Source organism: Hypanus sabinus, chromosome 8, assembly GCF_030144855.1.
Source record: "Hypanus sabinus isolate sHypSab1 chromosome 8, sHypSab1.hap1, whole genome shotgun sequence".
Classification (NCBI taxonomy): Eukaryota; Metazoa; Chordata; class Chondrichthyes; order Myliobatiformes; family Dasyatidae; genus Hypanus; species Hypanus sabinus.
In genome coordinates, this window is record NC_082713.1 from 172,443,113 (window position 1) to 172,457,116 (window position 14,004).

Below are 14,004 nucleotides of genomic sequence, written 5' to 3' on the forward strand. Positions count from 1 at the left end.
GGCATGCCAGTGATGCACTCAAACAGCAGCTGGTTAGTATGGAAGATATGTAAGCTGAACTGTAATCCTTTCAAGGCCCCAATTTCCCCTGGACCTACTCGATGCATCAGCTTCTGAACTTGGGTTTTGTGCCTGGGTGAGGCTGTAACTTGAACTCAACACTCCACTCTGCCCTGAGGGATCGGGGGCATGCATGCACTCCGTTCTGCCATGGGGGAGCAGAAGGCAGGATACTGAGGGTGAGACACACCCACACGCACCCCAACATCAACTCTGCATTACTGCTTTTTTGCAGACTGAATTCTGGAATGAGAATGAGCTGAAAGCACGTTACTCATCTCACAGGAACACTGCTGCTGACATTTTAAGATCTAGTTCAATGTTTCCAATCCTGGAGAGATGTGAGAGGCCTCTGTTGGTTGTGGTCGACCATGGATATAATGTCTTAGCTGACTACGTATACTCATGCCAGGGCTGCCCAACATGGAAAGCAAGCTGTTGCCCATGCAGCAGGCTCCCCCTCTCCACTCAGCTGATGAATCCAAAGCAACGGCAGAGGCAGAGACCAGTAGTGTTACAGGAGTTGCCAGTCAGCGTTGAACGTATTGTAGGACTGCTTTAGGGACTCCCACTCTGGATTTTCCCCTCAGGGTTTACTCCCAAAGCCTTCTCTATGAGTAGGTATAGCCGCAAGGCAGCAGAGGTTTGTGATCAGAGTTTTCCTTCTCTGAGATGAGCTGCCAAGCACGGCTGACGAGCTGCATCTGCTCGAAGCAACTGGTTTTAAGCTCCAGTTGCCTGACTTGGTCCCTTCTCATGTCCTATCCCTCCCTCCCTCTCCAATGCTATGGTAAAGGATAGAATTATGATCACTATCTCTAAAATGCTCTCCCGCTGAAGAGACCCAATACCTAACCAAGTTCATTTTCCATACCAGATCAAGAACAACCTCTCCTCTTGTAGGCTGATCCACATATTGTGTCAGGAAACCTTAAAACCCTTGCTCTAGGGAGATGCAATATTTGGGAAATTAAAATCTCCCACCACGACAACCCTGTTATTATTTCACCTTTCCAGAATCTGTCTCCCTATCTGCTCCTCAATGTCCCTGTTACTATTGGGTGGTCTATAAAAACACCTGTTCTGCTGCTTTTCCCAAACACAGAGCTTAGACTCTTATTAAAGCAGTGAACAAATGTAGAACAGGCTAGTTAGGAAAGTGTTTAATATGAAGCTGTCGGGCAGGAATTTGGAAGCATAAATTGGGAACAGATGTTCTCAGGGAAATATATGGCAGAAATGTGGCCATTGTTCAGGGATATTTGCGTGGCATTCTGCATGGAAGTTCCAATGAAGCAGGGAAAGGGTACAGGAACCATGGTGTACAAAGGCTGTTGAAAATCTAGTCAAGAAGAAAAGAAAAGCTTACGAAGGGTTCAAAAAAACTAGGTAAAGATTATAAGGCTAGGAGGAAGGAGCTTAAGAATGAAATTAGGAGAGCCAGAAGGTACCATGAGAAGGCCTTGGCAAGCAGGATTAAAGAAAACCCCATTCTACAAGTATGTGAAGAACAAGAGGATAAGACATGAGAGAATAGGACAGTGACAGTGGAAAAGTGTGTATGGAACTGTAGGAGATAGCTGAGACACTTAATGAATACTTCACTTGAATGTGAAGTATTCACTACGGAGAAGGATCTTGGCAATTTTAGGGATGACTTACAGTGGATTGAAAAGCTTGAGCATATAGACATTAAGAAAGAGGATGTGCTGGAGCTTTTGGAAAGCATCAAGTTGGATAATTCAGCGGGACTGGACAAGATGTATCCCAGGCTACACTGGGAGGCGAGGGAGGAGATTGCTGAGCCTCTGGCAATGATCTTTGTGTCACCAATAGGGATGGGGGAGGTACTGGAGGACTGCAGATGTTGTTCCCTTATTCAAGAAAGGGAATAGAGACAGCCCAGGAAATTATAGACCAGTGAGTCTTATTTCAGTGGTTGGTAAGATCCTGAGAGGCAGGATTTATGAACATTTGGAGAGGTATAATATGATTAGGAATAGTCAGCAAGGCTTTATCAAGGGCAGGTCGTGCCTTACGAGTCTGACTGAATTATTTGAGGATGTAACCAAACACATTGATGAAGGTAGAGCAATAGATGCAGTGTATATGGATTTCAGCAAGGCATTTGATAAGGTACCCCATGCAAGGCTTATTGAGAAAGTAAGGAGGCATGGGATCCAAGGCGACATTGCTTTGTGGGTCCAGAATTGACTTGCCCACAGAAAGCAAGGAGCGGTTGTAGACGGTTCACATTCTGCATGGAGGTCAGTGACCAGTGGTGTGCCTCAGGAATCTGTTCCGGGATGACCTGGATGAGGAAGTGGAGGGATGGGTTAGTAAATTTGCTGATGACAGCAAGGTTGGGGGTGTTATGGATAGTGTGGGGGGCTGTCAGAGGTTACAGCGGGACATTGATAGGTTGCAAAACTGGGCTGAGAAGTGACAGATGGCATTCATCCCAGATAAGTGTGAGGTGGTTCATTTTAGTAGGTCAAATATGATGACAGAATATAGTATTAATGGTAAGACTCTTGGCAGTGTGGAGGATCAGAGGGATCTTGGGTTGTCTCATAGCCTTTCATACATCTCCTACTGGCCACTTTGCAGTCTGATCTGCTGTCAAGAAGATTGAGGGCAGCGGGTACTTGGGTATCTGCCTCTTGTGGAATTGTTTCCAACTCACAGCGTCTTTGAACTGCATCACAGTCCCTTCGTTACTGGATCTAAACCTTAGAATTCTCTCCCTAATGGTGCTGTGAGATTACCATTGCCCATTAAAGCTTTATAAGGATTGGTCAGACTGTATGAGATATTGTGAGCAGTTTTAAGTCCCTTTTTTAAGAGAAAAATGTGTTGGCATTAGAGAGGGTCCAGAGGAGTTTCAGAAGAATAATTCCAGGAAGGTAAAGGTTAACATATGAGGAGCACTTAGTGGCTCTGGGAATTGCATTGAATTGACTTTATTGCATCCTTCACCTACATGAGGAGTAAATATTTTTACATTTTGTCTCCTGTCTAAATGTGCAATGTGCAATTTGTAGTAGTCATTTATAATAAGTAGTATGTACAATAGGATAGTCAATATAACACGGAAATACAGTTGCATCAGGATGAATTAAGCAGTTTGATGGCCTGGTGGAAGAAGCTGGTCCAGAGCCTGTTGGTCCTGGGTTTTATGCTGCAGTACCATTTTCCAGATGGTAACAGCTGGAACAGTTTGTGGCTGGGGTGACTCAGATCCCTAATGATCCTTAGGGCCCTTTTTACACACCTGTCTTTGTAAATGTCCTGAATAGTGGGAACTTCACATCTACAGAAGTGCTGGGCTGTCCACACCACTCTGCAGAGTCCTGTGATTGAGAGAAATACAGTTCCCATACCAGGCAGTGATGCAGCCAGTCAGGACACTCTCAATTGTGCCCCTGTAGAAAGTCCTTAGGATTTGGAGACTCATGCCAAACTTCAACTGCCTGAGGTGAAAGAGGCGCTGTGTGCTTTGTTTCACCGCACAGCCGGTGCAAACAGACCATGTGAGCTCCTCGGTGATGTATATGCTGATGAACTTAAAGCTGTTCACCCCCTCAACCCCAGATCCATTGATGTCAACAGGGGTGAACCTGTCTCCATTCCTCCTGTAATCCACAACCAGCTCCTTTGTTTTTGCGACGTTGAGAGAGAGGTTTCCTTGACATCACTGTGTCGGGATGATGGCTTCTCTGTTGGCTGCCTCACTATTATTTGAGATTAGGCCAGTCAGTAGTGTCATCAGCAAATTTAATTAGCAGATTAGAACTGTGGGTGGTGACACAGTCATGGAGGTACAGGGAATAAAAGAGGTGACTTAGTCCACAGCCCTGAGGGGCAGCTGTATTGAGGGTCAGAGGGACAGTGGTGAGGGAATGCACTCTTACCGTCTGCCAGCAATCTGACAGGAAGTCTAGAATCCAGTTACACAAGGCAGGGTGAAAGCCGAGGCATCTGAACTTCTTGTCAAGCTTGGATGGAACTATAGTGTTGAATGCTGAACTGTAGTCCAAGAACAGCATTCTTACATAAGCATCCTTCTCCGGCTGTAGATGGTGTGTAGAGCTGTGGTTATTGTGTCATCTGTTGATCGGTTGTGTCAGTTGGCAAATTGTAGTGGGTCCATTGTGGGTGGTAGCATGCTGCAGATGTATCCTTGACCAACCTCTCAAAGCATTTGTTCATTATTCAGGTGAGTGCGACAGGATTCCAGTCATTCAGACATGTTACCTTGGGCCTGTACTAACTGGAGTTTAGAAGAAGGAGATGGTGGGGTGGAGGGGGGGGGGGAGTTGTGGGGAATCCCATTAAAACCTATAGAATATTGAAAGGCTGAGATAGGATGTGGAAAGGATGTTTTTTACAATTGAGGAGTCGAGCACTTGACAGTCCAACTTCAGAATAGAGGAATGTCCCTTTATGACAAAGAAGAATTTGGTGGTTGATAGGATCTTGTTTAGGGTGTCAAAGGTTATCGTGAGAAGGGGCTGAGAGGGATAATAAATCAGCCATGATGGAATGGCAGGGCAGAGTTGATGGGCCGAGTGCTCTAATTCTGATTCTACATCCTATGGTTTGATAACCTGGCAGGTCAAGAATTTGTTCTTCACCACCTCTTGGGAGTACCTGCTGATAGTCAGTCTCCTCGTCCTATTAATAAACATTTTCTCTACGCTTCGCAGAAAGTGGTATATGTAATGTGTTGGGTGACTTAATCAGAATGTTGCCTTTTAAACTACTTGGTCATTAATCTGAAAGTGCAATCACTTTGTCTGCAGTGATCTGGATGCTCCATTTGCAAAGTGGAGCAAAGATCAGGTGTGCAACTGGCTGGATGACCAAGGACTAGGAATGTACGTAGGAGCTTCTGGATCCTGGATCACCTCAGGCCAGACCTTACTGCACGCATCTCAGCAAGACCTGGAGAAGGTAAGCTTCTTGCATTATTAAAGTGTCCAATGTAAGAGAATCTCACAATGTGCAGTTTGACACAAAATTGACCCAATACAGAGATGGCTAATATTGCAGAGTTGGGAAGGTATAGCAAAATAACCTTTGACAGCACTCACAAAATTTTGGAGGAATTTGGCAGGTCAGACAGCATCCATGGAGATGACAAACAGTTTGACATTTCAGGCTGAGACCCTTCTTCAGGACTGGAAAGGAAGGGGGATGATGCCATCTTAAAAAGATAAGGGAAGGTGATAGGAAAAGCCACGTGGGTGGGAATGGTAAAGGGCTGGAGAGGAAGGAAACTGATAGGAGAGGAGTGTGAACCATAGGAGAAAGGGAAGAAGGATTGGACCCATGGGGGGGTGATAGGCAGATGAGAGGAGGTTAAGAGGCCAGAGTGGGGAATAGAAGATGAGAGAATGGGAGGGAAAATGTTTTAGCCAGAAGCAACAATCAATATTCATGCCATCAGGTCGGAGGCTACCTAAACAGAATAAAAATTGTTACTCCTCCACCCTGTGGCCTCATCGTGGCACAAAAGGAGGCCATGGACCGACACTGGACTCACTTTTGAAAGACTGTTCATCTCATTTTCAGGGTTTTTTTTGTTTCTTTGTACTTAACGTTGAATGCACATGGAAGAATTCCACTTAGGGGTGTATATGATGATGTATATGTACTTTCATTTACTTTGAACTTTTAAAATGCTAGTGTGCAGGGTCTTGATGGCTGAAAGGAGAACTGCAAATAAGTCAAAGAAGTTTGACACAGCCTGTCCTTAGGGGCTGAGACTTCCTAAGCAAGTGGAGAGTCTGAAATGAGGATGATTGGTCAGCTGATATAATGGAGGAACTGATTGCACTTTGTTCCCTGTACACGTCCAATTCCTATGTTATTTTTCCAGTCAAGTTCACTTTTTGGGGATTGAGAGATACAGCAGAGTTCTGGGTGATCTGAGGTTTAAAGTAATTAGAATAACGAAGGCAACCAGGTCAGTGTTAGTAAAGTTGAGGCTAGAACTAATAATATGATCATAAAACAATGGAGTAGAATTAAGCCATTCAGCCCATCAAATTTGCTTTGCCATTCCATCATGGCTGATTTATTATCCCTCTCAACTCCATTCTCTTGCCTGCTCCAGTAACCTTTGGCATCCTAACTAATCGGGAAACTATTAACTACTACTTTAAGTATACCCAATGATTTGGCCTCCACAGCTGTCAGTGGCAATGAATTCCACAGATTCACTATGCTCTGACTAAAGAAATTCCTCCTTGTTCTAAAGAAACGTCTCTCTATTTTGAGGCTGTGCCCTCTGGTCCTAATCTCCCCCACTATAGGAAACATCCTCTCCACATCCACTATCTAGGCCTTTCAATATTCAATAGGTTTCAATGAGATAACCCTACCTTTATTCTTCCAAAACTCCAATGAGTTACAGGCCCAGAGCCATCAAAGACTCCTCATACATTAACCCTTTGTCAAGGATGAGGGCTTTTATCTGTAGTGAACTGAGGCAAGGGTCAGAGGAAAATGATAGAGGTAGAAATGTTTTGTCATCCTGTTGAGATGGATATGTGGTCTGATGTTCATCATGGTTTAGGCTTTAACATTGAGGGTTTTGGTTTCAGGGAAAAGTTTGCATTTGGTAGTTGGGGGATGTGGCGAAAGATGGTGGATTTGGCTTTTACCAACATTTGGAGGAAATTGTTGTCGATGGTGATGAATCTTTGACTATGTAGTTCATGGAGACCAAAGGGATGGAGTTGAGTGTCATCAATATAGTATTTACAGGTAATATCACCAGCAAACAGTATATAGTTAAGAAATGGCGTAGAAAAGGATAGATATTTGAGAAACATCAGAAGCAATGGTAGTGTAGGTGATTCCGCAACAAGAACTGAATGGAGTTTGCAGTGTATAAAATTGTAAGGGGCACAGGTAGGGTGAATGTACAGTCAGTTTCTCAGGGTTGGGGAATGAGCTGCCATAGCTGTGAGTGGCCAGTATGTTATCAACATTTAAAATGCATTTGAGCAGTTATCTAGAAATGGTTTAGAAGGTATGGACCAATCATGGGCGACTGGGACTAGCTTAGGCATGAATCTTGGTTAGCACGGACCAGATGGGTCAAAGGATGTTTTTCCCTATTGTTGGATTCTATGAAGCAAGTCATTTTTTTGCAATGTGAGCAGATCTGACTGTTGTACTTGGGATACCCCCTGGTTTCATGGGGAGAACATACAAACTCAAAAGGTTGAGTACGATGCGACAAATTGGCAGGTATATTGTAGGCAACACTGAATCATGGCTGAAAGATTATAGCTAAGAAGTTAATGTCCAAGGATACACATTGTATCAAAAGGACGGGCAGGATGGCAGAGAGTGGTGTTGCTCTGTTGGTTAAGAAACATGAAATCAAATCATTAGAAAGAGGTGACATACAGTCAGAAGGTGTTGAATCATTGTGGACAGAGCTGAGGAACTGCAAAGGTAAAAAGACCCTGATGGGAGTTGATACAGACCCCCAAACAGTAGTAAGGATGTGGCCTACAAATTATAACAGGAGATAAAAAATGCATGCCAAAAGGGCAATGTTTCAATAATAATGGGGGATATCAATATGCAGGTAGATTGGGACAATCAGGTTGGTGCTGGATTCTAGGAGGAGCAATTTCTAGAGTGCCTATGAGATGGCTTTGTAGAGCAGCTCATGGTTGAGCACACCAGAGGATCAGCTATTTTGGATTGGGCGTTGTGCAGTGAATCTGAATAGATTAGAGAGCTTAAGATAAAAGAACACTTGGGGGCAAGTGATCATAATATAATTAAATTCACTCTGAAATTTGAGAAGAGGCTGAAGTCATTATCAGAATTACAAAATTAAAGGGAATTACAGAGGCACGAGAGAAGAGTTTGCCAGATTTAATTGGAAAAGAACACTGGCAGGGATGGCTGCAAATCAGCAATGTCTAGAATTTCTGGAAGTCAGTTGGAAGATACAGGATATATTCATCCCAAAGAGGAAGAAGTATTCAAAAGGAAAGATGAGACAACCGTGGCTAACAAGAGAAGTCAAAGCCAACATAAAAAGCCAAAGAGGGGGCATAGAATAGAGAAAAAATAGTGGAAAGTTAGAGGATTGGGAAGCTTTTAAAAACTAACAGAAGACAACTAAAACATTAAGAAGATAAAGATGGAATACAAAAGTAAGCTAGCCAATAATATTAAAGAAGATACCAAAAATTTCTTAAGGTAAATAAAGTGTAAAAGAAAGGCAAGAGAGGATATCAGACCACTGGAAAATTATGCTGGAGAGGTAGTAATGGGGGCCAAGGAAATGGCGGATGAACTGAGTAAATATTTTGCATCAGTCTTCACTATGGAAGACATTAACAGTATGGTGGAAACTCCAGGTGTCAGAGGCATGAGGTGTGTGAAGTTACCATTACCAGAAAGAAGGTTCTTGGGGAACTGAAAGGTCTGAAGGTAGATAAGGCACCTGGATGTGATGGTGTGTACCCCAGAGTTCTGAAAGAGGCGGCTAAAGAGATTGTTGGAGGCATTAGTAATGATCTTTCAAGTATCACTAGGTTCTGGAATGGTTCCGGGAGACTGGAAAATTGCAAATGTCACTTTACTCTTTAAGAAGGCAGAGAAAAGGAAACTATAGGCCAGTAAGTCTGACCATAGTGGTTTGGAAGATGTTGGAGTTGAATATTAAGGATGAGCTCTCTGGGTAGTTGGAGGCACATAATACAATGGGCTGTATTCAGTATGGTTTTTTCAAGGGAAACTCTTGCCTGTCAAATCTTCTGGAATTTTTCGGAAGAAATAAAATGCAAGACAGGCAAAGAATCAGTTGATGTTTACTTGGATTTTCACAAGGCCTTTGACAAGGTGCCCAATATGAGGCTGTTTAAAAATCTATGAGCCCATGGTATCTTAGGAAAGATTCTAGCATGGATAAAGCAATGGCTGATTGGCAGGAAGCAAAGAGTGGAAATAAAGAGAGCCTTTTTCTGTCTAGTGGTGTTGCACAAGTGTCTGTTAGGACTGGTTCATTTTACATTGTACGTCAATTTGTATGATGGAATTAATGGCTTTGTTGCAAAGTTTGCAGGCGATATGAAGATAGGTGGAGGGTAAGTGGTTTTGAGGAAGTAGAGGTGTTACAGAAGGACTTGGACAGATTAGGAGAATGGGCAAAGAAATGACAGCTGGAATACAGTGTTGGGAGTGTATAGAAATGAAAAGGTTGACTATTTTCTAAATTGAGAGAAAATACAAAAAAACTGAGATGCAAAGGGTGCTTGAGAGTCCTTGTGTAGAAATCCTTAAAGGTTAGTTTGCAGGTTGAGTCTGTGGTGAGAAAGGCAAATGCAATGTTAGCATTCATTTCAAGAGGACTGGAATATAAAAGTATGGATGTAAGGTTGGAACTTTATAAAGGTCTGGGGAGGCCTGACTTGGAGTTTTCTGGCCAGATTTGGGCCCCTTATCTTAGAAAGGATGTCCTGAAACTGGAGAAGATTCAAAGGAGGTTCACAAAAATGATTCCAGGATTGAATGGCTTGTCATATGAACAGTGTTTGATGGCTTTGGGCCTGTATTCTCAAGAATTCAGAAAGATTAGGGCTGACCTCATTGAAACCTATCAAATGGTGAAAGGCCTTGATGGAGTGGATGTGAAGAGGATGTTTCCTATGTGGGAGAGTCAAGACCAGAGGCCTCAGAATAAAGTCTTTTTTAAAACAGAGTTGTGGAGGAATTTCTTTAGCCAGAGAATGGTGAATCTGTGAAATTCTCTGCTACTGGCAGCTGTGGAGACCAAGACTTTCTGTATATGTAAGGCAAATATTTATATATTCTTCATTGGTCAGCGTATGAAGGGATACAGGGGAAAAGGCAAAAGACTGGGGCTGAGAGGAAAGTTGGATCAGTCATGATGAAATGGCAGAGCAGATGTGATGGACCAAGTTCTGCTCCTCTGGCTTATGGTCTTATTGTCAAACTCCCTGTGTTGATTTGCTCAATAAAGTGGTCCCCCACTGACAGCTTATGGCAGTGATAAGCAGAGATTGTGTCAGCAGCCTCATTGTTGGCTAGATAATGGCTCTTCATTTCTAGTCTACAACTAAGGGTCTGCACCTAGTTCAATTGCTTGTTCTTTGTTTCTACAGACCTTTTACTTTGTCCTGAGAAGAATTGGTATCCACAGGCTCTACTTTCCAAGCAGTACTCTAGGCTATGTTACTGTAGGCTGTACTAATTCTCTGCCTGTTACAGCAAAGAGTTGGCAAAAGATAACACATTTTTGAAGAATCAGTGCATTCTTTAACCAGTTTCTTTGCACAGGAACTTGGCATCAAGCACCCTCTGCATAGAAAGAAGCTGCAGCTAGCTCTGCAGGCATTTGGCTCTGAAGAAGAAGATAACAAGGGGAAACTGGATTACAATTGGGTCACAAGTGAGTATGATGATCTTTCTCACCCTTTTTGCACGTAGAAAATAACAGCTCAACAATTCTGACTGACATTTATTTATTACACTGGGACATATCCTGTTGTTCGTGGGTCAGCGTGGGCAGGGAGTGGTCACTGGCAGAACTAATATCAAAGAGAAACTGTTTAACTGACTCTCTGTCTCAAAGCATTTCAAACCACGGGAATCGATTGGAATGTGAGAGAGAGAGGAGGGCAGTAAGAAATCCCTATTAATGACAACGTTGTTTCCTTTCAAAGTACTTGGTGTATGAATGAAAAGTGCAAAATGCTAGAGGAACACAGCAGGTCAGGCAGCATCTGTAGAGGGGAGTAACAGTTGACATTTCAGGCTGAGGCCCTTCATCAGACCCGGAACATTGACATTACTCCCCTGCACTGATGCTACCTGACTTGCTGACTTCTTCCAGCATTCTGTGTTTGTCATTCAAAATTTCCAATGTCTGTAAAATCTCTTGTCTATGACTAAGTGAATGAACTATAAACTGCTTTATAGAACATTGAACTTTACCACACTGTACAGGACCAAAAGAAGCTCCAGGGGGTTGTAGATTTAGTCAGCTCTATCTTGAGTGCTGGCCTACAGAGTGCCCAGGACATCTTCAAAGAGCAATATCTCAGAAAGTCAGCGTCCATTGTTAATGACCTCCAGCACCTAGGGCATGCTCTTTTCTCACTGTTACCATCAGGTAGCAGGTACAAAGGCCCGAAAATAAACACTCAGCAATTCAGGAACAGCTTCTTCCCCTCTGCCATCCGATTCCTGGGTGAGCACTGGGCCCTTGGACACCACCTCACTTTTTTTTAATATATAGTATTACTGTTTTTTTGCACGATTTTTAATTTGTTCAATATGCTTATGCTGTAATTAATTTACTTATTTATCATTATTATTTTAGTCTGGTTTTTTTCTTCTGTATTATGTATTATGTTGACGTGCTGCTAAGTTAACAAATTTCACGTGCCGGTGATAATAAGCCTAACCCTAATAAGCCTGATTCTGTACAAGCTCTTGGGCCCATGCTTTTGTGCTGACCTTTTGACCTACACCAAGATCAATCTCTTACTTCCCAAATAACTCTCCATTTTTCTATCATCCATCTGCCTATCCAATGGGTTTTTAAATGCCACTAATGTATATGCTTCTACTGTCATCTCTGGCAGGACGTTCCATGTACCCACCTCCCCTTTTTTTTAAAAAAAAGCTTCTGACATTCCCCTCCCCCAACCCCCACTCCCACCCAATATACTTTCCTCCATTCACCTTAAAATCATGTCCCCTAGTATCGGCCATTTCTGCCCAAGGAAAACAATCTCCAGCACTTGCCTCAAAGCACATCTTTCCCTTACCACCTCCCTCCACTTTCTTTAGGGATTGCTGCTTTTGTGACTTCCTTGTCTACTATTCCTCTATCTCTCCTGGCTGCACCTGTCCATTCATGTCCTTCACCACCATTCAGGATCCTAAGCAGTCCTTCCAGGTGAGGCAACACTTCACCTGCAAGTCTGTTGGGGCCATCTACTGTATCCAGTGCTCCTCGTGTGACCCAGTGCAGATTGGGAGACCGCTTCATCGAGCACCTTTGCTCTGTCCACCACAAAAGGCAAGATCTCCTGGTGTTCCCCCATTTCGACTCAACCTCCCATTTCTGTTCTGACAAACCTGTTTATAGCCACCTCTACTGCTGATATGAGGTCAAACTCAGGTTGGAGGGAGGAACAACACTTCACATTCCGTCTGGGTAGCCTCTAACCAGGTTGCATGAGGTAACTTCTACCCCCTCCCTCCTTGCATCTTCCCTTACACCCCCACCTTCTGATCTGGCTTCTGCCCCCTTCCTATCAGGGATCAACTTTATTCACCAGATACATTTACATATGTTAAGAATTTGTTGTGGTGTACAAGTCAGGTTGCGAAATGCAACAGCCTCATTGAACAATCACAGATTAAAGATTTATATAAGATATAAAATTAGAAGTACAGATATGGAATAAAATGTGCATAAATAGTTACCAGTCCTGAAGGGTCTTGGCACAAAATGATGACTGTTTATTCCTCTCCATAGATGCTGCCTAACCTGCTGAATGTCTGGTGAGTAATGATAATTTATCTGTTTCAGGGTGGCTGGACGATATTGGATTACCCCAGTACAAAACCCAGTTTGATGAGGGAAGAGTAGATGGTCGAATGCTTCACTACATGACTGTGGTAAGCAAAATCTTGGTTTTAAATACAAGCTGTAATGCTACCATTAAAAGTGTAATTTAGATCATTTCAAGTACATTTGCAACCATAATTCTTTACATTGGCTGCAAATAGATAATCAAGTTTCTTAAAAGAATAGTTCTGCGTAGATTCAGATTTATTTATCACATAAACATCTAAACGTAGTGATCTGTGTCGCTTGTGTTAACAACTAAAATAACCAAGGATGTGTAGGGGGCAGCCTGCAAGTGTTGCCACACATCCTGGTGCCGATATAGCATACTCACCATACTTGGTAGAACAAGACAGAGCACAACAGCAGCACAACAAGTCCCATTCCTTCCTCCCACCTGCACACGTACACAGTCCTCCAACATCTTGAACCCACAGACACTGGGCCCTCCAACTTCCCCAGTGGGCTCGCAGAGATTCAGACTTAGGGCATCGGCTGCTGGGCCTAGATTTCCAGACCTTGGATGAGGACAAGAACTCTAGGCCCAGCAAACCGTGGTTAACAGGGTAATGCCCTCCCTACCATTGAGCACATCCAAATAGAGTACTGGTTTTCAGGTTCCAAGCTGCCCTTGCCTACCTGCTTCATAAAAGCTGTAGTGCTGGCTTCCACATCCATTAGAAAGAAAGCACTTAGAAGTTTGTGGAGATTCAGCATGACACCTAAAAGTTTGATGAACTTCTGTAGATGTGCGATGCAGAGTATATTAACTGGTTGCATCATGGCCTGGTATGGAAACACCAGTGCCCTTGAATGGAAAATCCTACAAAAAGTAGTGGATATGGCACAGTCCATCACAGGTAAAACCCTCCCAACCACTGAGCACATCTACACAGAGCACGTAGAAAAGCAACATACATTATCAAGGACCCCCACCATCCAGGCCATGCTCTCTCCTTGCTGCTGCCATCAGGAAGAAGGCACTGGAGCCTTGGAACTCACACAACCAAGTTCAGGGACATTTATTACCACTTGACTATCAGACTCCTGAATCAGAGGGGATAACTTCTCAATGTCACTCACCCCAACACTGAACTGTTCCCACAACTAATGAATTCAAGTTCAAGGACTCTATCTCATGTTCTCAATATCTATCAGAACATAGATTAGTACAGCACAGTGCAAGCCCTTCGGCCCACTATGTTGTACCGACCCTTAAACCCTGCCTCCCATTTAACTCCCCACCTTAAATTCCTTCATATACCTGTCTAGTAGTCTCTTAAATTTCACTGATTTATCTG

The 14,004-nt window shown here is 43.2% G+C and overlaps 1 protein-coding gene across 5 annotated transcripts in view; it reads left to right on the top strand.

Annotated features, from left to right (window-relative positions):
• The window catches only part of ppfibp1b (PPFIA binding protein 1b), a 290,693-nt gene that overhangs the window by 244,464 nt on the left and 32,225 nt on the right, over window positions 1–14,004 (top strand). For all 5 annotated transcript variants that reach the window (XM_059978579.1, XM_059978581.1, XM_059978578.1 and 2 more), the window contains 3 exons: window positions 4,866–5,016; window positions 10,399–10,510; window positions 12,665–12,753. In XM_059978579.1, coding sequence (XP_059834562.1) covers window positions 4,866–5,016; window positions 10,399–10,510; window positions 12,665–12,753 — 352 coding nt within the window. The remainder of the gene's footprint in view (window positions 1–4,865; window positions 5,017–10,398; window positions 10,511–12,664; window positions 12,754–14,004) is intronic.